Source organism: Schistocerca gregaria, chromosome 7 (assembly GCF_023897955.1).
Source record: "Schistocerca gregaria isolate iqSchGreg1 chromosome 7, iqSchGreg1.2, whole genome shotgun sequence".
NCBI classification, from domain to species: Eukaryota; Metazoa; Arthropoda; class Insecta; order Orthoptera; family Acrididae; genus Schistocerca; species Schistocerca gregaria.
Window position 1 is genome coordinate 57,629,872 of NC_064926.1, and position 25,839 is coordinate 57,655,710.

The 25,839-nt window shown below is 44.7% G+C and overlaps 1 protein-coding gene across 1 annotated transcript; it reads right to left on the bottom strand.

The window, feature by feature from the left end:
* Positions 1–25,740, bottom strand: LOC126281717 (uncharacterized). The gene is made up of 3 exons (XM_049980891.1): positions 25,599–25,740; positions 15,643–15,917; positions 1–1,565 (listed from the first exon to the last, which is right to left on the bottom strand). The coding sequence occupies exons 1-3, from the start codon at positions 25,719–25,721 to the stop codon at positions 1,379–1,381; spliced, it is 585 nt and encodes a 194-aa protein (XP_049836848.1). The 5' UTR covers positions 25,722–25,740; the 3' UTR covers positions 1–1,378.
* Between the last annotated feature and the right edge of the window lie 99 nt (positions 25,741–25,839).

Sequence of the window (25,839 nt, forward strand, 5' to 3'; positions counted from 1 at the left end):
TACCAGAAAAAAGTAGGTTCAAAAATGGCTCTGAGCACTATGGGACTTAACTTCTGAGGTCATCTGTCCCCTAGAACTTAGAACTACTTAAACCTAACTAACCTAAGGACATCACACAATCCATGCCCGAGGCAGGATTTGAACCTGCGACCGTAGCGGTCGCGCGGTTCCAGGCTGTAGCGCCTAGAACCGCTCGGCCACCTTGGCCGGCAAAGTAGTTTCACAGATGGGTAACATTCAAGACGTAAACGAAAACTAACGAACATACATAAACACATTTGCAGTGCGGAATGAGAAACAGTGTAAGAATGTGAAGTGTAAATAATGGAGAGCAAGAAATACTGCAGAATTGCAAAAACTGGCAAGTGCAAATATGAAACGAAGTCTTCCGACGCCAACCGCTGCTAGCAACGATGGAAGGAGCAGAATATGCAATGAAACACCAACTTTATAAACGAAACGTTGTTTTTAGCCTAAAGCAATTATAAAATATAGAAACGTATATATCCAGTTTGCAAATAACGACGGAAGATGTCATAAATAAAAGCGAAACACATCTGGTGTAACTCATTTTAATTAAATTGCAGTCCGCTCAAGACGGATAACATACAGAAACGGAGGTAATAAACACTCTTTGGAAAAATCTAACAGTAGTTAAAAGGTGATCTCATGGTGATATAGCCTGCCGCACTTTCGTCTCCTGTTCGGAATAAATGATTGCAAACTAGACAAGAGGTGTTCAAAGTTTGCATACAACGTTCTCAGAAAATTTTTAATCTCCGCGAAAGGACATAATTTTAGTCCGTTTAATAGTGCCTCTATATCCATTTCTTCAATTAAACATCTCATTCTTTTTTAACTTTATGTTTTCCATCACGATTTTTCTTTAGTAACAATGGTAACGTAACAACGGTGGCGGCTGTTATGTGTCTTAAGCACAACACTAAACCTCCAATAGCCCATCTCGGGTGCAAACGCTTCTGTAAGCACTTGTAGCAAATTACTGAAATTAATTTACCCAAGCGACTTCCAGAAGTTAGCTCGTAGGATGTTTTGTTCTATTGTAAACATGTAAGCGAATGCTAGCAAAAGTTAAATGCCGAAGTTACTTGCTGGTCGATACGCGTCTTCAGTACAGGACTACGACAGACTCACTTGCCACGAGGAGGACAAGCAAGACGCTCGTGAAAAGGAGCTGTAGTGGAAGCGGAGAGGTGCGGTAGCAGAATGTGTGGAGACGGAAGGCGTCTCGCAGTCCCCCATTCGTATTCATCCCACGAAGACAGAACTGCAGAGCATCTGGTTTCACCCGCAGCGCGGCGTCAGCCGTGTGAGTCCCAGGGCTGTTGCTGAGTCTGTGGAGACGCGGCGCGGCTCCCTAGAGGTCCGGCCGGGCGTCCCCCTGCCATTCCCAGGGTTCGATCCTCTGGGAGAACGCGTCCAGCGGGGATTCGGCGCATGCGCCGTACACCGCTCCGCAGTCGCCACCGGAAGCTCCGAGCTGCTCCGCCGCCAGGTACTCTGCCAGCTCGCTGTCGCCGTCGCCATCCGCGTCTTCGGACGGACTGCAACAAACGAGCGAGCTTCCTCAGTGGGCAGACACTGGTTCTAGCGGCTGCTACCTGACATCATTTCTTAGTTGACTCTTCCATGATAGCCCAGGGCCGGGGAACAAGAAGGTCAGAGCACGGTTGGGGCGGTCGAATTGGGTAAAATTTCCCAAATTACCATAGGTTGGAGACTCAGCGTCGTGGACTTACAGCCATAGGATGAAAGACAATCAACGATAGGCGCGCGGAACTCTGTCCTGTCAAGCAAACGCTTCTGAGGACATACCCAACAAGGTAGGAGTTTTCGATCATTCTGTCGACGATTTTTAACTTTGGAGCTACCTTTAGCGTATCTGATTTAAATCTACGCAGTAAACATCACAAACAATTCGGGTGCCAGCTAATCAGTCATAGGCAGGAATTAAAACTTTGCCTAGCTCGAACTGTTAAGTTAAAACCTTAGTCTTCAGCTAATTTAATTACTAACTGTGCTCCTTAGTATAGCGGGTACTATCTAAGAGAAGTTAGTTTAAATGCACACACATTCAGGTATCCTCGTCGCTGAGTCATTCTCGAGTTCGTTGTAACCAGGCCATAAAAGTGCGTTCTTTGATTGCTCCGGAAGAAGGCTCGTCACACTAGAAAACATGAAAGATTAATTCACTTTACTACATAAATTAATAAAAGATTCAATTAACTTTGCCACACTTTTTCGCCACAGGGACAATGGATAATTTGCAACAGTCATGAACTAGCAAAGCTTACTTGATGCACTAATTAACAAACAGTTCTCTTGACGTACAGCGTTCAGCATTTTCATGAACAGGCCCTTCATAAACTTTAACTCTTGTAGGTCCTATACTATGGTGTCACTAACTCTGGTAGGGTTCTTCATAGGTCGACACTACGAGGGTTGGAATTTTAATAGTGCCAACTATTTATTTACAGCTCGTACAAAACAGATACGTGCTTCAAAGTTTTACAAACCTTCAGAGAAGTCACCAGCATTCTGCATAACCTGTTGCCAGCAATGTAGAAGTCGTAGGATACTCTTAGCAGTGCCAGTTGTGTTGACAGTTCAAACGGCGAGGCCTATTGCCCGATGAATTGGTAGCAGTTCTAAAGTGAATGCGTGAAGTGTTTCCTTCAGTTTAGAGACCGAGTTGAACTTATGAGGGATACGCCAGCATTGTCATGTAAAATGATGGTCAGGTCCTGCAGAAAGTGTCATCACTTCTGTCTCTAAGCTGGTCATAGGTTGTGTCCCAAAATTGAACAGTATAGAGACAGAAGTGATGACCTTTCTGCACGACCTGGCCATCATTTTTCAGGACAGTGCTCAAGGACGTACCGTGCAAGCTGTTACTGATTTGTTTGACTGATGGAGCTGTTCAGTGCCATACCACCTACTGCACTCCCCTGACGTAAGCCCTCGTGAGGTTGTAGTCAGACATGTAAGTTAAGAAAAATATTCGATACGTTGCGCCATTTCTGAGCTGCCTATCATTAAAGTTGGCCAACCAGGTCATTGTAACAATGTGCCTCTTTCGGAAGTCATCAACGCACAACTACGAACGGTGCAACGTATTGAATTTTTTTCTTAATAATAATTTCTCATCACAGCCTCCCTTCCAACACCCTTACTAGGTTTTCAGACTGTTTCTGATCACCCTCTCGTATAATACGCACCTTGACTCAACAGCATTGAGTCTCTTTCAGTTGAGTGCGGTGGTTGCGCCGTGATGGATCAAGATAGCTACACAGCAATTTCGTGGTCTCGTGGGATTCACTGCATGACACGTCACAGCATCTTAATGCGACAGGGGCATTATATATTTGTAGGCAGACATCTTTAAAGCCATTTCTCGTCAGAATAAATCAACAAAGTTCGCGTGGTACTTCACAAGTAGTCGTAGAATTTATGTATGTTGACTGTTAAGCATTCGAGAAATGGCAGGACAGCATAGACAGACTGTTCTTGCCTCTCACTCCGCTTTGGCCTTAGTTGAAATACGTGTAACACTTGTTGAGAGTAGCTACCAGGCCCATCTACACTGATGAACATTAAAACTGCAGCAGCATATAGATTGAAGAGCCGAAGAAACTGGTACACCTGCCTAATATAGTGTAGGGCCGCCGCGAGCACGCAAAAGTGGACTCACATATGCCTGAAGTAGTGCTGGAGGGAATGGACACCGTAAGTCCTGCAGGGCTGTCCGTAAATCCGTAAGAGTACCAGGGTGTGGAGACCTCTTCTGAACCGCACGTTGCAAGGCATCCCAGATGTGCTCCATAATGTTCATGTTTGGCGAGTTTGGTGGCCAGCAGATATGTTTAAACTCAGAAGAGTGTTCCTGGAGCCACTCTGTAGCAATTCTGGACGTGTAGGGTGTCACATTGCCCTGCTGGAATTTCCCAAGTCCGTCGGAATGCACAGCGGACTTGAATGGATGCAGATGATCAGACAGGATGCTTATGTATGTGTCACCTGTCAGAGTCGTATCTAGATGTATCAGGGATCCCGTATCACTCCAACTGCACACGCTCCACACCATTACAGAGCCTCCACCAACTGGAACACTCCCATGATTACGTGCAGGGTCCATGGATTCATGAGGTTGTCTTCATAACCGTGCAGGTCCATCCGCTTGATACTATCTGTAACGGGACTCCTCCGTTTCCAGTCGTCAACAGTCCAAGTCCAATGTCGGTGTTGTCTCGCCCAGGCTAGGCTCAAGCTTTGTGTCGTGAAGTCATCAAGCGTACACGAGCGGGCCTTCGGCTCCGAAAGCCTATGTAGATGATGTTTCGTTGAATGGTTCGCTAGCTGACACTTGTTGATGGCCCAGCATTAAAATCGGCAGCAATTTGCGGAAGGGTTGCACTTCTGTCACCTTGGACGATTCTCTTCATTGGTCTTTGGTCCCGTTCTTACAGGATCTTTTTCCTGACTCGAAGATGTCGGAGATTTGATATTTTACTGGATTCATCGTATTCACGGTACACTCGTGAAATGGTCGTACGGGAAAATCCCCACTTCATCGCAACCTCGGATATGCTATGTCCCATCGCTAGTGCGCCGACTGTATCACCACGTTCAGACTTACTTAAATCTTGATAACCTGCCATTGTAGCAGCAGTAACCGATCTAACAACTGCACCAGACACGTCTTACGTAGGCGTTACCAACCGCAGCGCAGTACTCTGTCTGTTAACATCTCTCTATTTTAATACGCTCGCCTGTAGCAGTTTCTTTGGCGCTTCAATGTATATGGCACACAACAGATTTGCAGATTGTACGAAGTGCACTAAAATCTTGGACATACAAATTATTAGCATCTCGGCACAACTTCATTAACTGGGGAAACGTAACGCCACATCCATTCTGTATAGAATGAAAGATAACGCAATGGTTTCTCCATTTGAAAATCGCAAAAGAATATTGAACGTTTGTGAGAAAATCGTGTCGCACCTTGTGTCGGATGGAAAAACTTCTACCACCACCTGCTGTAGTTTGGCAGCAGCAGACGTGTGGCCAATAGAAACCTGTGGTTCATCGTCTATCAGTATCGTTGCTTGCGCTGAGTAGGATCTCACGACTGTCATGCAAATATATGGAATCGACGGCTACAGGTGGGCCGTACTGAACGCCATGAACAGTTACTAGTGAATTTGTTTAATGAGTTTTTTGCCGTGTTTGTTTCATTTCTAACCGATCTGATTACACTGTGTACACAGTGTTTGCACGGCTAGTCCAGTAATATTCTTCAAAAGCCTCGATCTTTAGTCTGATGTGTCCTCGCTTTCTGGACTCAGTCGTGCTATTGAGTATTGCTGTTGGTTCGGTCCTGTTTATAGTGCAGCTCGAATTCTACGACCTTTTAATGCTCGTTCGTTTTTCTTAGACCGTGACATTACTGTCAATGTTCTCCGGCTCTGATGGATGCGATGATTCCTGGGACATCAGAAGATTATTGTCGAATTCCAAGCTGTGCGACACCTGCGCATTCTCTTCCACAAACCGACAAATCGAGCGGAAGTTAAAAGCAAACTGTGGAGTAGGGATCATACCGGAAAAGAAACGCGGAGGGTCGTTTACCTGCGGTACACTACTGCAGAAATGAGGCGTCAAACGCATTTGGATCCCGCTTTACGATATTTTATCACTGTAAATTTTTTAAATAATACCATTTTCCCTGCACCACTGTATTTTACCTCAAAAAAAGTTTTTGGATTCATGATTGCCCAACTTTGTTCTCACCATCTTTCTCAAGTGCACATGGGTGTGCGAACAAAGATGTTGTTTTAATAAATCGTGTGTTGATGCTATAGCACACTGCAATAATTACTGCAAAATATTGAAGAGTGTAATACGGACGTCAACGCAAATATTTTACAAGGAAAAGATATCAAATAACAAAATAAAGACAATATGGGATATAGTGAAGGAGGAGACTGGTAGAACCAAACATGAAGAGGGAAAAATAGCATTAAGAGTAAATGATACATTGGTGACGGATGTGTACATTGTTGCAGAAATTTTTAACAAACATTTTATGACTTTTACTGAAAAGATGGGGTGGTCAGGTTCTGTAGATGCTTCTATGGAATACCTCAGACCAGACATTTCAAGTAACTTCCATAATATGAATTTGACCCTCACTACCACAGCAGCAATAATGCCCATCATAAAATCTTTAAAATCAAAAACATCTAGTGGCTATGATGAAATATCAACAAAGTTAACTAAAGAATGTGATTCTTAGTTATGTAACATATTAAGCTATCTGTGTAACCAGTCGTTGAACAGCGGAATATTTCGTGAATGGTTGAAATATGCTGAAGTTAAGCCACTGTTTAAGAAGGGAGATAAAGAAATAGCATCAAATTTCCGTCCAATTTCACTTTTGCCAGCATTCTCAAAATTTTTAGAAAAAGTAATGTACATCGGCTTTATAACCATCTTATCTCGAATAGCATACTGTCAAAGTCGCAGTTCGAATTTCTAAAGTGTTTTGATATTGAGAAGGCTATCTACACTTACTGTCAAAATGTGCTAATTCATTAGACAATAAATTGAAGGCAACTGGTATATTTTGTGATCTGTCAAAGGCAGTTAACTGTATAAATCACAATATCCTTTTAAGTAAATTAGAATATTATGGTGTAACAAGAAATGCTGCAAAATGGTTCAAATCTTATATCTCTGGAAGGAAACAAAGGGTGTTTTAGGAAAGAGACATGTATTAAGCTATCAGCCATCATCCAACTGGGAACCAATTACATGTGGGGTCCCACAAGGTTACGTTTTAGAGCCCTTACTTTTTCTTGTGTATATCAATGATCTTTCATCAGTAACATTACCAGATGCGGAGTTTGTTTTGTTTGCTGATGATACAAACATTGCAATAAATAGCAAATCAAGTGTAGCCTTAGAAATATCGGCTAATGAAATATTTGTGAACATTACTCACTGGTTCCTATACAATTCTTTGTCACTAATCTTTGAATAAACGCACTACATGCATTTCAGAACTTGCAAGGGGTGTCCCACGAGTATATTCCTAACATACGATGACAAGCAGATAGAAGATGTGGACAGTGTTAAATTCTTGGGATTACAGCTTGATTATAAATTCAACTGGGAGGAGTACACCACAGAACTGCTGAAGCGTCTTAAATAAATCAGTATTTGCAATGCGAATTGTGTCAGACGTAGGGGATATAAAAATGACAAAGATAGCATACTATGCTTACTTTCATTCCATAATGTCATGTGGGATTATTTTTGGGGCAATTCATCAAGTCAAGCTAAAGTTTTCCGGGCACAAAAACGTGCAGTAAGAGTCATATGTGGTGTGAACTCAAGAACATCCTGCAAAGCCTGTTTTGGGAACAAGAGATATTAACTACTGCTTCCCAATATATTTATTACTTAATGAAATTTGTCATTAAAAATATATCACTTTTTCAAACCAACAGCTCAATTTATGAAATCAATACTAGAAATAAGAATAATCTTCATAAGGATTTAAAGTCACTTACTCTTGTACAAAAAGGTGTGCATGATTCAGGAACACACATTCTCAATTACTTGCCAGCAGCCATAAAAAGCTTAACAACCAATGAAATTCAGTTGCAAATTGTGTGGAGTGATAAGAATAATGAGGAGGCTCTGCGCAGAATAGGAGAGGAAAGGAATATGTGGAACACAGTGGCAAGAGGAAGGGTCAGGATGATACGATAGCTGTTTTTAAAACATCAGCGAATTACATTCATGGTAGTAGAGGGTAAGAGCTACAGAAGAAGAGATTGGAATACATCCAGCAAATAATTCAGCAAGCGGCACTCTAGTATGAAGAGGTTGGCACACGAGAGGAATTTGTGGCGGACCGCATCATACCATTCAGAAGACTGATGACGCCAAAAAATTATCTCTCTTTGTAACGTACGTACGTAAGGCAACCATACCATGGGCCCCTAACATAAAAACGTCGAGTGCAGTTCATTTAAAGTTCGTAAAAACAGTAGCGTACACTGAGGTGGCAAAAGTCATTGGATACCCTCTTCATATCATGTCGGACATCTTTTTACCCAGCGTAGTGCAGCAGCCCGATATGAGGTGCACTAAATAAGTCGTTGGAAGCCTCTTGTAGAAATACTAAGCCATGCTGCGTGTACAGCCGTCCGTATGAAAAAGTGCTGCCAATGCAGGATTTTTTGCCCCGTAATTGTTCGATGGGCTTCATGCTGGCGATCTACATGGCCAAAACATTCCAGCTCATTCTGGAAATCCCCCAGGCTGTGTCTAAGCCATGTCTCCGCAAATACCTTTCTTTCAGGAGTGCTAATTCTTCAAGGTTCGGAGAAGAGCTTCTGTGGAGTTTGGAAGGTAGGAGACGAGGTACTGGCAGAATTGAAGCTGTAAGGAGGGGAAGTGAGTTGTGCTTTGGACAGCTCAGTTGGTAGAGCACTTACCCGCGAAAGGTAAAGGTCCCGAGATCGAGTCTCGCTCCGGCATACAGTTTTAATTTGCCAGGAAGTTGCTGATCAAAAGTATCCTGACATTTTAGTGGACATTGTTATGCAGTGTGTCGAACCCTCCCCTTTATGGCGGCTTGAACTAAACTAGATACACATCTAGTGAGGTGGCTGTACGTCTGTAGTGTAACAGCAGCAGATTCTTCCACAAGAGGCGAAACCGAACAAGGAAGTGATGAACGCTGCGGTCTAGAGCGAAGTCGAGGTCCCAGCACATCCCAAAGGGTTCCATTTGCTTGATGTGGGGACTCAAGACAAGCCAGTGCATGTCAGGTATGATACTGTCCGCAAACCATCGCCTCACGGATGCTGCCTTTTGACAGGTTGCACTGTCATCGACTCAGAACTGTTCCTCTACTTTAAGCAGTACACAGTGCTGTGAAATGTCTTCATAACGTTTCGCGTTTAGCGTTTTCTTAACCACAATAAGGGACCACACTCTCAAACGAAAAACACTCCCATACCGTAACATCCGCACTTCGCTGCATGAGGGTAGGAAACCTTCACCAGGCATTCGCTAAACCCAAACCCTTCCATCGGATTGGAAAAGGGGTAGTGTAATTCATGGCTGCAGATCACTCCTTTACAGTCATCCGCTGTTCACTGCCGTCGCCCTTTACTTCACCTCACGCGTCGCTTAGCGTTAACTAGATAAATGTGTGGATTATGAGGAGCCGCTCGGCCACTGCACCTCGTTATTTTTAACTCTCTACGCATAGTGTGCTACTGGACTACCGGTGGCACTTTGGAACCCACAAGTAATTCCTTCCGCTAGTGTCGTGCGGTTTCTTGTAACCACCCTCCGCTGTGATCGACGGTCGCTGTCCGACAGTACACGACATCTCCCTGATTTTGGTTGTTCCTTCCAGTTTCCACTTCATATTCATACCTCTAACAGTATGCTTGGACAGCTTTAGAAGTGTTTAAATGTTCCGGATTTCGTGTCACATCCAATGACTAGTCCCTGTTCGAAGTCACTGTGGCCTCCGCTGCCACTCCCTCTCTACGACCGGCACTATACTGCGCACCTCCTTTTATATCGGTAGATCTGGGTCGTGTGGTACATCGTGATTAATTCCACAACAGCGTCCAGACTCTTTTCATCAAATATTGTACATTACTGGCCATTAAAATTGCTACACAACGAAGATGACGTGCTACAGACGCGAAATTTAACCGACAGGAAGAAGATACTGTGATATGCAAATTATTAGCTTTTCAGAGCATTCACACAAGGTTGGAGCCGGTGGTGACAACTACAACGTGCTGACATGAGGAAAATTTCCGACCGATTTCTCATACACAAACAACAGTTGACCGGCGTTGCCTGGTGAAACATTGTTGCGATACCTCGTGTAACGAGGAGAAATGCGTACCATCACGTTTCCGACTTTGATAGAGGTCGGATTGTAGCCTATCGCGATTGTGGTTTATCGTATCGCGACATTGCTGCTTGCGTTGATCGAGAAACAATGACTGTTAGCAGAATATGGAATCGGTGGGTTCAGGAGGGTAATACGGAACGCCGTACTGGATCCCAACGGCCTCACTAGCAGGCGAGATGACAGGCATCTTATCCGCATGGCTGTAACGGATCGTGCAGCCTCGTCTCGACCCCTGAGAACACATGGGGACGTTTGCAAGACAACAACCATCTGCACGAACAGTTCGACGACGTTTGCAGCAGCACGGACTATCAGCTCGGAGAACATGGCTGCGCTGCCACACAGACAGGAGCGCTTGCGATGATGTACTCAACGACGAAACTGGGTGCACGAATGGCAAAACGTCATTTTTTCGGGTGAATCCAGTTTCTGTTTACAGCATCATGATGGTCGCATCCGTGTTTGGCGACATCGCGGTGAACGCACATTGGAAGCGTGTATCCGCCATCCGTATCACCCGGCGTGATGGTAAAGGATGCCATTGGTTACACGTCTCTGTCACCTCTTGTTCGCATTGACGGCACTTTGAACAGTGGACGTTACATTTCAGATATGTTACGACCCGTGGCTCTACCCTTCATTCGATCTCTGCGAAACCCTACATTTCAGCAGGATAATGCACGACCGCATGTGGCAGGTCCTATACGGGCATTTCTGCATATAGAAAATGTTTGACTGCTACACTGGCCAGCACATTCTCCAAATCTCTCACACAATTGGAAACGTCTGGTCAATGGTGGCCGAGCATCTGGCTCGCTCGTCACAATACGCCAGTCACTACTCTTGATGAACTGTGGTATCGTGTTGAAGCTGCATGGGCAGCTGTACCTGTACACGCCATCCAGGCTCTGATTGAATGCCCAGGTGTATCAATGCCGTTATTACTGCCGGTGTGGCTGAGCGCTTGTAGGTGCTTCAGTCTGGGACCGCGCGACCGCTACGGTCGCAGGTTCGAATCCTGCCTCGGGCATGGATGTGTGTGAGGTCCTTAGGTTAGTTAGGTTTAAGTAGTTCTAAGTTCCAAGGGACTGATGACCTCAGATATTAATTTCCATGGTGCTTAGAGCTATTTGAACAATTTGAACGGCCAGAGGTGGTTGTTCTCGGTACTGATTTCTCAGGATCAATGCACCCAAATTGCGTGAAAATGTAATCACATCTCAATTCTAGTATAATATATTTGTCTAATGAATACACATTTATCAGCTGCATTTCTTCTTGGTGTAGCAATTTTAATGGCCAGTAGTGTAAATTGCAACAGATGTACGTTAAGGGCATGGACCTATTATTACGTGCACCCGTTCTTCCACTCCTTTTTTAAACACGTGTGACCTACGCTCTGGCCCATCACTCAGGTTTGTTCGCTGGCGGCAGATTCAAGTGAGCACTAAGCAAAGATTCCACAGTACATAGCACTCAAAACTTAATAGGAATCCCTTCATAACCTGGGACTCGTGGATGTTTGAGTACTTTTAAGCGTTTTCCAGCAATGGGATTGGCAGTCTCAGTATCATTGATTTTTGAGCTTATCAGGCGATCAAGGTACGGTCTTCCTGCTTAAAACAAGGTAGCTTCGCGATCCGACCATCGCCAACCACTAACATTGCCAAATCTGAAATTTAACGTGCCAATCCCCTGAAAGTACGGCATGAATGTCAGGAAAAAGAAGGGAGATGAGGTGCTATGATAGGGATACAATCACAGGAGATCATAGAATGTTTCGACCTAGGAACAGAGTTCGAAAGTGCAAAATGAAGCACTATGTTCGAAAAACGTCTGTCAGTAATAAAGAAAGACGGGAAATATACAACACGCATAAAAAATTAAAAAACTGTAAGAATAAAAAAACCACGAACGAAGTGCTCAGAATAACAATGGTATAAGACATGGATTCAACCTTTCTCTCGTACTGCTCAGTCCATAAGACGAAGAAGAAATGACGGAAATAAAGGTTAAATATAGGAGTTAGACTAAAATTCAGGATGAAAGGATTCGCTGTTGACAGTACTACCGTCAGTGAAAGCGAGGAAATATTAAAAGACCTACTTCGAATGAACATTTTACCCAGCTTACAAATGGGTTGATAGCATGTCGAAGAAAGACTAAAGTAAAGAAGAGTAGCAGAAATGAGATTAGTTGTAAAGTAAACACCAAGGCTGGTGACCATGAACTAGACAAAATGAATGCATTCTGCTGTCTTGGAAGCAAAACAACAAATGATAGACGAAACAAAGCAGAAGGCACAGGAAAATAGGACGTCGTTGACCAAAAGAAGTCTACTGATATTAACCACTGGCTTTAATTTGAGGAAAAACGTTCTGAGGATACTGTTCTGGAGCACAGCATTACACGGTAGTGATCCATGGAATGTGGAGAAGCCAAAGAAGAAAGCAATAGAAGCGTCTGAGATGGGCTTCTGTAGAAGGATATTGAAAAGTAGGTAGGCTTGTAAAATAAGAAATGAACAGGTTCTCCGGAGAATCGGCAAGGATAGAAATATGTGCAAAGTATGTGACGAGAAGAGCACATAAGAGCGTTGCCTGAGACACCAGGGTACTACAGGGAGCCGTACAGGGTAAAAATGTCGACAGGCAAAAACCGGAGAGTATTCAGCAAATATTCTGCATTCAGGAGATACACGGTCAAATGGCTTTGAGCACTATGGGACTTCACTTCTGAGGTCACTAGTCCCCTAGAACTTAGAACTGCTGAAACCTAACTAACCTAAGGACATCACACACATCCATGCCCGAGGCAGGATTCGAACCTGCGACGGTAGCGGTCGCACGGTTCCAGACTGAAGCGCCTAGAACCGCTCGGCCACACCCGCCGGCTTAACCACCCACAGATGGCCGATGGCAGCATTAGCAATGGAGGGTAGGTAAAGCCTCCAGGAGGACGTGGTAAACGGAAACGGTAAGACGGAAACGGAGCAATTCATCTGAAGACGAAATGGACATGATCATTGGCTTTCGGCCCAAAGATGGAAGCATTTACGAAACGTCTAAGTTTGTAAAGCATTTGCGTCCGCCGTGGTTAAAGTGGCAAAATGGCGCCATCTAAAACCGGCAGTGAGGCGACTGTTGTGCACCACGGGTCGTAGGCAACACAGGCGACGACGGCTGCGGAGATGTGTGCGGGCCAACAGACGTGTAGCTTCTGAGCAATTCACGGCCCCGAAAGGACAAAGGAGTTACCAACTGTGACTCCTCAACGACCATTCAGCGAATGTTACTGTGGACCTCCTCAGCAAGTGCCTGGTTCATGCACCACATTTGGCTGCTGTTCGTCGGGATGTAGGGTGGGATCTGGACGCCAACACCACAACCGGTGGTCTTTCCAGGTGGATCACGTTTCATGGAGACAGCGTGTACGGCGTGAATCGTCTGAAAGAAAACGTCGTAACCATTGTCGGAAGGGTCTAGGAGGGAGTGATAGGGTGTGGGTAATATTTTCGTGGCATCCCCTGCATGTTCTTGTCATTCTCGAAGGCACAGTAGATCAACACAGGTATCTACATCTACATTTATACTCCGAAAGGCACCCAACGGTGTGTCGCGGAGGGCACTTTACGTAGTACTGTCATTACCTCCCTTTCCTGTTCCAGTCGCGTATGGTTCGCAGGAAGAACGACTGCCGGAAAGCCTCCGTGCGCGCTCAAATCTCTCTAATTTTACATTCGTGATCTCCTCGGGAGGTATAAGTAGGGGGAAGCAGTATATTCGATACCTCATCCAGAAACGCTACCTCTCGAAACCTGGCGAGCAAGCTACACCGCGATGCAGAGCGCCTCTCTTGCAGAGTCTGCCACTTGAGTTTGCTTAACATCTCCGTAACGCTATCACGCTTGCCAAATAAACCTGTGACGAAACGCGCCGTTCTTCTTTGGATTTTCTCTCTGTCAACCAGACCTGGTACGGATCCCATACTGATGAGCAATACTCAAGTATAGATCGAACGAGTGTTTTGTAAGCCACTTCCTTTGTTGATGGACTTCATTTTCTAAGGACTCTCCCAATGAATCTCAACCTGGCACCCGCCTTACCAACAATTAATTTTATATGATCATTCCACATCAAATCGTTCCGTACGTATACTCCCAGATATTTTACAGAAGTGACTGCTATCAGTGTTTGTTCTGCTATCATGTAATCATATAATAAAGGATCCTTCTTTCTATGTATTCGCAATACATTACATTTGTATCTGTTAAGGATCAGTTGCCGCTCCCTGCACTAAGTGCCTATCCTCTGCAGATCTTCCTACATTTCGCTGCGATTTTCTAGTGCTGCAACTTCCTGTATATTACAGCATCATAGGCGAAAAGGCGCATGGAACTTCCGACACTATCTACTAGATCATTTGTATATATTGTGAAAAGCAACGGTCCCATACGCTCCCCTGTGGCACGCCAGAGGTTACTTTAACGTCTGTAGATGTCACTCCATTGAGAACAACATGCTGTGTTCTGTTTGCTAAAAACTCTTCAATCCAGCCCCACAGCTGGTCTGATATTCCGTAGGCTCTTACTTTGTTTATCAGGCGACAGTGCGGAACTGATCGAACGCCTCCCGGAAGTCAAGGAAAATGGCATTTCCTGGGAGCCTGTATCTAATATTTTCTAGGTGTCATGAGCAAATAAAGAGAGTTGGGTCTCCCACTATCGCTGTTTCCGGAATCCATGTTGATTCCTACAGAGTAGATTCTGAGTTTCCAGATATGACATGATAAACGAGCAAAAAACGTTCTAAAATTCTACAACAGATCGATGTCAGAGATATAGGCCTATGGTTTTGCGCATCTGCTCGACGACCCCTCTTGAAAACTGGACTCTGGGGACTTTGTCCACCCTTACATGCAGTTTGTTTTTCCTCGGCACGATGTCCTTTGCCATCAAGACAATACAACGTGTCACACAGCTCATAGTGTCCGTATATGGTTCGAATAGCACCGGGATGAGCTTACCGTATTTCCCTGGCCACAAAACCTCCAGATTTCTACCCAGTCTAGGGTCTGTGGGACGTTTGCGCCATGGATCCTCAACCGAGAAACCTCCCGCAATGGGACACTGCACTGGAGTAGACAGGACTCTATATCCCTGTCGGACCTTCCAAAATCTTATTGACTCTCTTCCTGCACGTCTCACAGCGGTGCAGGGTGCTAGGTAGTTATTCAGGCTTTTGCAGGTGACTGGACAGTATAACTGAGGACGTTCGGCGCAAGTCCTGCTCTGAAATGAAGACGTTGGCACAGGAGAGGATGTCGTGTAGGGTCGCATAAAAGCAGGCAAAAGACTGAGGACCAAAAGAAAAATAAATCAGAATCTCTTGGAAAGTGTAAATAGGGACTGGGATGTAGATGTTACATATAAAATGCTGCAAGACATATGGCATTTGGGTATTAGAAGTGTGAAGTACCAGATGGGCAAGAGAAGGGTAGTTTGGAGCGTTCGTTTGCGTTGGAGTGGATCAAAATGTAAACAGTGTAACAGCTCCGGTACACCACTGGTGACATGTGCAAAGATGCTGCTATTCATTGTTTTGCGGCTGGGAAGCTGAAACGTGAGCACACTCTTCGCAGCTGGAGAGGGGAGCGCGGGCCCTTACGTGAGCAGCAGGGTGAGCAGTTCCTCGAGCAGGCCTGCGGCGTGCAGCGGCTCCGCGGCGGCGTGGCACACGGCCCGCAGCAGGCAGCGCGCGTCGCCCGCAGCTTCCTCCAGCCGCCGGTAGAGCGCGCGCGCGCCGCGCCGCCCGCCCCTCGCCACCAGCAGCGGCTCCAGCTGCGACGCGTTCACCGGCACGAAGAACTGCGCCTGCAGCGCGTAGCCCATGGACGCGCGCCGGTTCGGGATGTTCAGAGGGATGCCTATCCCCAAGGTGAACTGAAAAACACACGACGCTGTTATTCCGATGGACGCGCGCCGGTCCGGAATGTTCAGCGAGATGCCTATCCTCAAGGTGAACTGGAACAGCACACGACGCCGTTACTCCAATGGAATCTTCTCGGATTGTCAGCCGACTCGTGGCCTCATGTTGTCGCAACATTTCGCCGAGCTTCCTCCTCGTCATCATCAGGCGAAACGTCCAGGTTCATGTCCAGTTCGTTCCTTTTAGAGATGGGTTAACTCGTTCATCTGTGGGAACTAGTTCACTGATGTTGGTTCCTTTTGAGGAACCGTTCATTTTTACTCGTTCACTGAACCTGTTTTATCTAACTGTGTACGTTACTTGGATTTTAGATAAATTTCCATGAAAAATATCAAGAACGCACAAGTATTACCTCTGCATGATAAAGCCATTGATTCCCTTGTGCAGATAGGTTGTTCATCTACTACATCTACATCTACATACTCCGCAATCCACCATACGGTGCGTGGCGGAGGGTACCTCGTACCACAACTAGCATCTTCTCTCCCTGTTCCACTCCCAAACAGAACGAGGAAAAATGACTGCCTATATGTCTCTGTACGAGCACTAATCTGTCTTACCGTATATTTGTGGTCTTTCCGCGAAATATAAGCTGGTGGCAGTAAAATTGTACTGCAGTCAGCCTCCAATGCTGGTTCTCTAAATTTACTCAGTAGCGATTCACGAAAAGAACGCCTCCTTTCGTCTAGAGACCCCCAGCCGAGTTCCTGAAGCATTTCCGTAACACTCGCGTGATGATCAAACCTACCAGTTACAAATCTAGCAGCCCGCCTTTGAATTGCTTCTATGTCCTCCTTGAATCCCACCTGATACGGATCCCAAACGCTCGAGCAGTACTCAAGAATAGGTCGTATTAGTGTTTTGTAAGCGGTCTCCTTTACAGATGATCAACATCTTCCCAAAATTCTACACAATAAACCGAAGACGACTACCGCCTTCCCCACAGCTGCCATTACATCCTTGTCCCATTTCGTATCGCTCTGCAGTGTTACGCCTAAATATTTAATCGACGTGACTGTGTCGAGTGCTACACTACTAATGGAGTATTTAAACATTATGGGATCCTTTTTCCTATTCATCTGCATTAATTTACATTTACCTATATTTAGAGTTAGCTGCCATTCTTTACACCAATCAAAAATCCTGTTCAAGTCATCTTGTATCGTCCTACAGTCACTGAACGACGACGCCTTCCCCTACACCACGGCATCATCAGCAAACAGCCGCACATTGCTATCCACCCTATCCAAAATATCATTTATGTAGATAGAAAACAACAGCGGACCTACCACACTTCCCTGGGGCACTCCAGATGATACCCTCTCCTGCGATGAACACTCACCATCGAGGACAACGCACTGGGTTCTATTACTTGTCTTCGAGCCACTCACATATTTGGGAACCAATCCCATATGCTCGTACCTTAGTACGAGTGGAGCACCAAGTCAAACGCTTTCCTGAAGTCTAGGAATATGCCATGTGTCTGATACCCTTCATCCATGGTTCACAAGACATCATGTGAAAAAAGGGCGAGTTGCGTTTCGCAGGAGCGATTCTTTCTAAAGCCGTGCTGATGCATGGACAGCAACTTCTCTGTCTCAAGGAAATTCATTATATTCGAAGTGAGAATATGTTCGAGATTCCTGTTTTCGATTTTCTTAGCTTAATAAGTCCTTAGAAAGTATCAGATTAGTCAACTGATGTGGCGGGCCAGTGGCAGAAAGCCAGATAGAGAGAGATCAGAGCAGGCTGAACGGAAGTACGTATTATCTAACCTGTTTACGACCCACAGTGGACCACCATAGAGGTCATTTATTTTCGAGGGAAGCTCGCAGTTGTACAAGTACAGTGTCTCCGTTTTCCGTTCGTCTACAGAAAATAATTTATACTCGAGTCTACTTTTAGTGGCAAGAAATAACTGAAATAAACTGTCACCTTTCAATCCAACAATAATAGCTTTCTTTTACAATGTGGAGATGAATAAATCAACTACACATCCAAGTGCCATAGTATATTTGTGGGAAGTGAAGAGTTTTGGAAACGTCAAAAGTCACAAGGTCCGACACAGGAGCAGAGAAACTGGGTACCAAAGTCAAAAGCGTTTTATCAGCAAAGGAGGCAAATACTTAAATATATTCTGAGATCGTCGAAACTTCCTAAGTAAAAGGAAGAAGACTCTTTTCTTTCCTTTTCAAAATGTTCACAACATAGCACACATCACTGCAGTGAAGATAGTCCAATTAGATAACTTGTTTTTTTATAATTCACCACCTGAAAGGAGCGCCAGGGTTTGTGCATGGAACCGATCATCAGTTATTTGAGAAAGAAAACTAAGCGACTACAAGCAACCATTGTCAGACGAGAGTGAAACGAATAAGAAATTCAGCAATTCATTAAATACGTATTAATGTACTCCAAATATAGATTTTACACGCGAATGGATTTGAAAATAAAGGAAACTAAAGTTCACTACTACTTAATTGCTGATGATTTTGCGCATATTTAGGTCGTTTAACTTACTATGGGAAAGGGCAGGAAAAAAAATTGTCCATGAAACTCCCATTGAATGGGTTTTTAGTTATACCATTAGTTTCTTTCATAACAGCATAAAACACGATCACTTTTAGTGGTGCGTGCATTTTGACCAAAAACATTTTGGAAAAAGAAAGCAGAAAATCACGAAATGAACAACTAGCCACAAGGACTGTCGAGAGAGTAGCTAAAGTCGCCCTAAGCATGCTAATACAGTCCACGGAGCGATCTCAGTCAACAAACGTAACTACAGGCAAGTGTGTCAATGGTGCATAGCGAAGCCATCAGAGAATACAGAGAACTGCCAGACAAGTACAGGGCAGCGGTGTTTGCTCACTCTCTCGCTTCGCCAGACTGGCCCACGTGATATGCCGGTGGCGGCAACGGCAGCGTCTTGCGGGAGCGGCCTGCCGTCATGGTATGACACCCGAGTATCTCTGACTTTTCCTCCATATTGATACTCCGCCTGGGCAGGGAATCCCGATCACTGGCCGATGCTAAATCGGTGGAGGCGAAATGGGAGACAACAATCTCTGCTCGCACCACCCAGAAGAAGTTAATTCAGATTCATGGAAGGTGATGACAGCGGCCGTGAAAAAAAGGCCCCAACGGCGCCCAGCACCAGCCATATCACTGCTGTGCGGGATGGGGAAATGGCCAGTCTGGGATCCCCACTTGTAATCATATTAGACAGGGTCGCGAGCTTGATCGATATCGTGTCCCAGCAGATGTCGCCAGTAGTGAAGGCACCTGTGGAAACGCCCAAGTCGCTAGCTGCAAATCAGCCTGCGACTGAACCTCATATTCACTAACACCGTGACAGGTCATTCTCGTCGATCACTACCGTGCTGTTAACTCTATGCGGTAAGAAGTAATCACGGAAAGGGAAACCAGATCGTAATTTCAAAAGACGTCTGCACCGTGACACCGTTAGAATGGGAGGCAAATCATCTCTGGTGCCAATACTGCACATAGTAAAAATATAGAAGCCTCCTCTGTGAAGATTCCAGAGCGCAGAACACCCATATCGTTCGCCGGCCATCCACATTTACGTTTTCGTGATTTCCCTAAATAGCTCCATGCAAATGCAGGAATGGTTGCTTTGAAAGGGCACGGCCGCTTACATTCCCCATCCTTGTCACTAAACTTGTGCTTCGTCTCTAATAATCTCAATGTCGACGCGTTGTTAAACCCAATCTTCTGTCTTTCTTTCTTCCTTCCTTCCTTCGTTCCTTCGCCGATGTAATTTCCGTCAGCCTCCCGTCTGCCCCTCTGCCTTCCAACCTTAACCTGCCCCAACCATCCATCGGCAATGAAGCCTCTAAACTACCTCTTCCTTTAACAACTGGCGTCCCACTCATTTCATAACACCCACATTACGATCGGCCGAAAAAATTCTAATTTCTTTAAATCGTAAAACTGCGTAAGAATTCAAATCAAGGAGATAAAAAAGTAAAAGAGAAGTAATCAAATCAATTCATATCTTCTGGTCACGAATCAGCGCGAACGTTTGCGAAAATTAGCAAAAATTCGCAGTTTTAATACAATTTTTAACACATTGTAACTCACCACCATCCAAATGTAATAGCTGAAATTGTTATGTATTAGAATCATAGAAAATATTGTTAAAATGTTATCTGAATTCGTCAACATCTTTAGATCGCCGATTAATAATAGTTAAAGAACAAAAATATTAACAGCTTACACTTTTTTCACTGGCAAAGTTGAAATATTAGAGAAGAAATTATTATAGAAACGTAGTAATGTTATTAAGCAAAAAATGTTATTGTATTAAATTATGAAAAACTGATTTTTTTGTAAGTGAAATTCAAAGAAAATAACATAGAACGTCTCCTTTTGATACTTACCCCACCTGGAGGCACATGTAAATAAGATTCCTTGTTAAAGTTAGCAGCGTTGTTCTAATGAAGGCGTCCCAAGGCTCAGTTCCGCAAACCTTTTCCGATGTTTCCGTCATGAGTTGCGCACTTTGTTCAACATACCGTATGTGAACTGGAAACATCTAGATTGTCTCATGCTAATTAGTGACTGAGCAACACTGAATATGTCATTTAATCTCATCGTCAACGATTCCTCTCAACAATGGGTGAGAATATGCACCACAGTCCATCCAGTTTTGTTGGCATGAACGTTCTGATAATTAGATAATTATCGTCTCATGACCTAACTGTCCAGCCTTTAAAAATGCGGCTCGCCGTGACATTGACTAACATCGAATGTCCTGAGTGGCCAAAGAAAAACTGTCCCGATCGATCACTGAGTCGGTAATATTGAGTAAATCTTCTGTCAGGTATCTTGAACATAATATCGAGTGATACACAAGTTTTGGACTGTCTGTGAAGTATTCACATTAGGAAAGCAAGGTCCGATTGGTCGTGAAATCTAAACCACAATGAAAATCAAAAATGTTTTATTTGCAACTGTTAGCTTCACCTCCCAGCAGCTTCTCTGCATAGTCGCCACTCCGACTGAGACATTTGTCAAGCATGGTACCAACTTCCCAATACCTTCGTCATAGAAGACAGCCGCCTTTGCTTTTTGCCAATTCTCTACGCTTATCTGCAGCTCGTTGTCTGTGCCAGACGTCTTCATAGTCAGCGCTTCATGTGAACCGAGATGAAAATCAGTGAGAGCCAAGTCCGGCCTGTATGGTGAGTGATCAAACACTTCCCATCGAAAACGCTGCAGTAACGTCCTCATTTGCCCCTGCAGTGTGCGGCAGAGAATTATCATGTCGGTTATGTTGTGTGGGCAGCGTAAAGTCAGGCGAAATCTCTCCCCAGCTCTAGTACTAGGCAGGAGACTCTATTGCTCTAGGTGTCTTTAAACGCTCACTTTGCCCTTGGAACAGAAAAGGGGGTCGTACAGGAGGCACTGTCCAACACATCTGTGCAAAGCTTCATCGGGTTTCATGGTGGTTTTCACTTCGCTACAGAATAGACCCTACTTTTCGAATAGCCCTCGTGTTACACGATACTGGCATTGTATGAATACAGGATAAATTCAACTATTATTGAAGTATGATGGGTGAGTTGTGTTTGCTATTCTCAACTACCTGGAGAATATGTCAAAAATCAACGCATATTTTTGCTTGAACTGATCAATTTTTCCATTCAAATTATATTCATTTTTACTTTGGTGGTGTTATTTATGCCTGTAATATTTATATGCAACGCATTTACACGCTGTACGATTCTCTTGTCTCTAAGGATGGTTGCTCTGAAAAAAATTGTTATTCTTTTAGTTACTGTACTGCCAGCTTTCGCATAACTGGCGCTCTTATAGTAAGAGGCAGACAAATGGAAATGAAACAGATGGAAAAAAGTAAGTACACCGTTTATTATTTCAAAAGTAATGTCAGAAACTGTTAATACGTTTATCACATTTTGAGGCAAGGCGGTCAGTGCCTTCATATGAAAGTGTTCGAGGTTGCATACGTAACCATGATCGTACCCCGATGTGCACCTCTTCGTCCGAAGGAAATCGACAGCAAAGAATATCATTCTTCTGGGCTCCAACGATATGGAAATGGTATGAGGAGAGACTGTATGGACGATGTGTAAGGATTCCTGCAATGTAGTCAAACAACCTTGACAACATGTGGGCCCACCCACGTCCTCAATACAGTCCCGATAACTCCCCATGTGATTTCCGTATCGTTGGATCCCTGAAGAAAGACATTCGGGACCGTTGATTTGATCCAGACACAGAGGTACAATCATTCTTCCATAGGGAACGGCAAGCATTTTTCCCTGACCGTCTTGTCTCATAGTGGGATAAATTTACTAACAGTCACAGCGATTACTTATGATATAATAAATACTTCTTTCCATCTGTGTCGTTATCATTTGACTGCCCCTTATACTAGCTTCCAACTCCGAGTTATACCTCTTCCATGAACTTGCAGGATCACTTCTTGACAAGTCGGAAGGTCGTTTGTTGAAAAATCTCTAGGTATACTAATTTATAAAGCAACAAGATAGGTGTCTTGTGATTCTTAGATAAACGCATAGTTCAACACCACAACGTCACAAACTAACACAAAAATTATAACTATTTTATGAGGAAGGTTAGTTTTAATGTCAACTGGAAGAGTGATTAAAACACACATCATAGATGAGGAACAAGTGTCGACTGACAGAAAGACTGCGTGGAGCGAAGGTGTCAGAGGTTCTGGTTTAAACTATTATTTTTGCGATTCTTTTTACCTCTTCGAATAATAATAATTAGAGGTATCTCATTTACACTTTTAAAGGTCCTGATATAAATCCTATCCGTGACGGATCGAATGTACCCTTACGCATCCTTGTTCCAGCGAGGTAACGCCGCTGACGGGGAAATACCATTGTACGGACAACGGCGGTTTGGGCGCTTGCAGACGTTTAGTCGGGAGAGTAAGCCATTCCGGATTGGGTAGCCGTGTGAAGTGGTTCGCATACGCGGAGAGCTTTTAATAGCTCGGAAAATTTTCATAATTGGCAGAATTCATTGTATTTAATTACTCACGAAATGACATTTCATTCAACTTCGACCATAAAGAAAATTGAGAAATTGTGGTAAGGACTATGGGACCAAACTGCTGAAGTCATCGGTCCCTAGGCTTACACACTACTTAATCTAACTTAAACTAAGGACAACACACACACAGCCATGCCCACCCATGCCCAAGGAAGGACTCGAACCACCTCTAGCCGTAATAACGGCCTTGATACGCTTTGGAATTGAGTCAAACAGAGCTAGGATGGCGTGTCAGCTACAGTTGCCAATGCAGCTTCAATACGATACCACAGTTCATCAAGAGTAGTGACTGGGGTATTGTGACGAGGCAGTTGCTCGGCGCAGCCACGCGAACCGTGTCAGGAAGCCCCTGACCGCACGACTACCCCGCGCGACCAACCTTAAAGTATCGAACAGCAGTGCCAAACTCAAACCAAGTGATATAACGAGTAAGAATAGATACGTATTACTTCTGACTGAAGGATAGCAAATCGTGTGTGTATCAAATCAGCGTCAACATCATTTAACGTATTATTTTAATGCTAATGTTTTGGTAGAATTTATGAACATTCTTGTAGGAGAGATCGATAGGACACGTACCAATAGGCGCACTGTCAGAATCATTCTTGATGTATCAAGTGTATCTTGGTTATAAGTTAGTACTCGCTTGTTGTCAGAGTCGATCACTCAGATGCCTATGAATTTAAGACGGCCAATTACTACAAATATTTTTAATTTAAAAGCAGGAGCTGCTTACACACATCGGGAAGTTAAATAATATAGACATCTAAGTAAAACTATATTTTGTTTTTGAAATTTCCGCAAACTTAGAGCGCATGCGCTGCCAGAAGATAGGAATCGAGATTTTTAAATTTATTTATTTGCTTATTTATTGCGCCCATTATCTCCCCAACTCGCCCTTTTTTCTCGGTACTACGACTTGAAAAACAGGGGTTCAAATTTTCTCGGCCCACCCTGGCCTATATCTCACCGATTAGTTCCTTCTCGCATAGACCCCCACCTCCATTTCCTTATAACATCCTGTCCAATACTTCTCACATCCTAATACCTGATCACTGGTACATCACATCATCTTGATCACTGCTGGCAGCAACCTGGCCATTAAAATTCCTACAGCAAGAAGAAATTGGAGAAATATATTATAATAGAACTGACATGTGATTACATTTGCTCGCAATTTGGGTGCATTGCTCCTGAGAAGGCAGTACCCAGAACAACCACCTCTGGCAGTAATAACGGCCTTGATACGCCTGGGATTGAGTCAAACAGAGCTTGGATGGTATGTACATGTACAGCTGCCCATGCAGCTTCAACAAGATACCACAGGTCATCAACAGTAGTGACTTGCGTATTGTGACGAGCCAGTTGCTCGGCCACCATTGACCAGACGTTTTCAATTGGCGAGAGATCTGGAGAATGTGCTGGCCAGGGCAGCAGCCGAATATTTTCTGTATCCGGGATGCCCGTACAGGACCTGCAACATGCGATCGTGCATTATCTTGCTGAAATGTAAGGTTTCGCAGGGATCGAATGAAGGGTAGAGCCACGCGTCGTAACACATCTGAAATGTAACGTCTACTGTTCAAAGTGCCGTCAATGTAAACAAGAGGTGACCGAGACCTGTAACCGATGGCACCCCATACCATCACACCGGGTGTTGCGGCAGTATGGCGACGACGAATACACGCTTCCAATGCGTGTTCACCGCGATGTCGCCAAACACGGATGGCAGCATCATGATGCTGTAAACAGAACCTAGATTCATCCGAAAAAATGACGTTTTGCCATTGGTGAACCCAGGTTCGTCGATGAGTATACCGTCGCAGGCGCTCCTGCCTGTGTTGCATCGTCAAGGGTAACCGCAGTCATGGCCTTCGAGCTGATAGTGCATGCTGCTGCGAACGTCCTCGAACTGTTCGTGCAGATGGTTGTTGTCATGCAAACGTTCCCATCTGCTGACTCAGGGATCGAGAAGTGGCTGCACGATCCGTTACAGCCATGCAGATAAGATGCCTGTCATCTCGAATGTTAGTGATACGGGGCCGTTGGGATCCAGCACGGTATTCCGTATTACCCTCCTGAACCCACCGATTCCATATTCCGCTAACAGTCATTGGATTGCGACCAATGCGAGCAGCAGTGTCGCGATACGATAAACAGCAATCGCGGTAGGCTACAATCCGACCTTTTACCAAAGTCGGAAACGTTTCACCAGGCAACGCCGTTCATCTGCTGTTTGTGTATGCGAAATCGATGGAAACTTTCCTCATGTTAGCACGTTGTGTGAGTTCTCTGAAAAGCTAATAATTTGAGAATCACAGCATCTTCTTCCTGTCGGTTAAATTTCGCGTCTGTAGCACATCTTCGTGGCGTAGGAATTTTAATGACCAGCAGTGTACATCACATCACATCATCTTGTCCTAAAGATGATCATCTATTTTAACGTCTAAAGCTATGTCATACCAAGTTTTAAAATCACTGAATGAAATGGCTGAACGGTGGTAATTTGGTCACTGGCGTCCCAACCCCCGCTAGGGGGAGGCGAGTAACGGTGAGACAAGCACCTGCAGCACGCCGTTGTTGCCGAAGACGAGCGCCCTGCGGTGGCGGCCGTGGTCGTTGGTAGCCCTGGGCGTCGCCAGACACGCCAGCAGCAGCAGCAGCAGCACGCCAGCTGACCGCAGCATCGTCACGACTGCCGGAGGGAAGGCAACAAGCGCAGGCCCCGTTATACCGCTGCCAACGCGGCCGGCGGTACCGCTACCGCCGCCACGAATGGGACCACCCAACTGCTAGCCGTCCAAA

Bases quoted from the DNA above. Each gene is read 5' to 3' on its own strand.
- LOC126281717 (XM_049980891.1), bottom strand. From the start codon at position 25,721: ATGCTGCGGTCAGCTGGCGTGCTGCTGCTGCTGCTGCTGGCGTGTCTG. The intron at 15,918-25,598 runs GTGCTTGTCTCA...TGTGTTTTTCAG, and splicing joins GCAACAACGGCGTGCTGCAG to TTCACCTTGGGGATAGGCAT. The intron at 1,566-15,642 runs GTAAGGGCCCGC...CGTTTGTTGCAG, and splicing joins CTGCTCACCCTGCTGCTCAC to TCCGTCCGAAGACGCGGATG.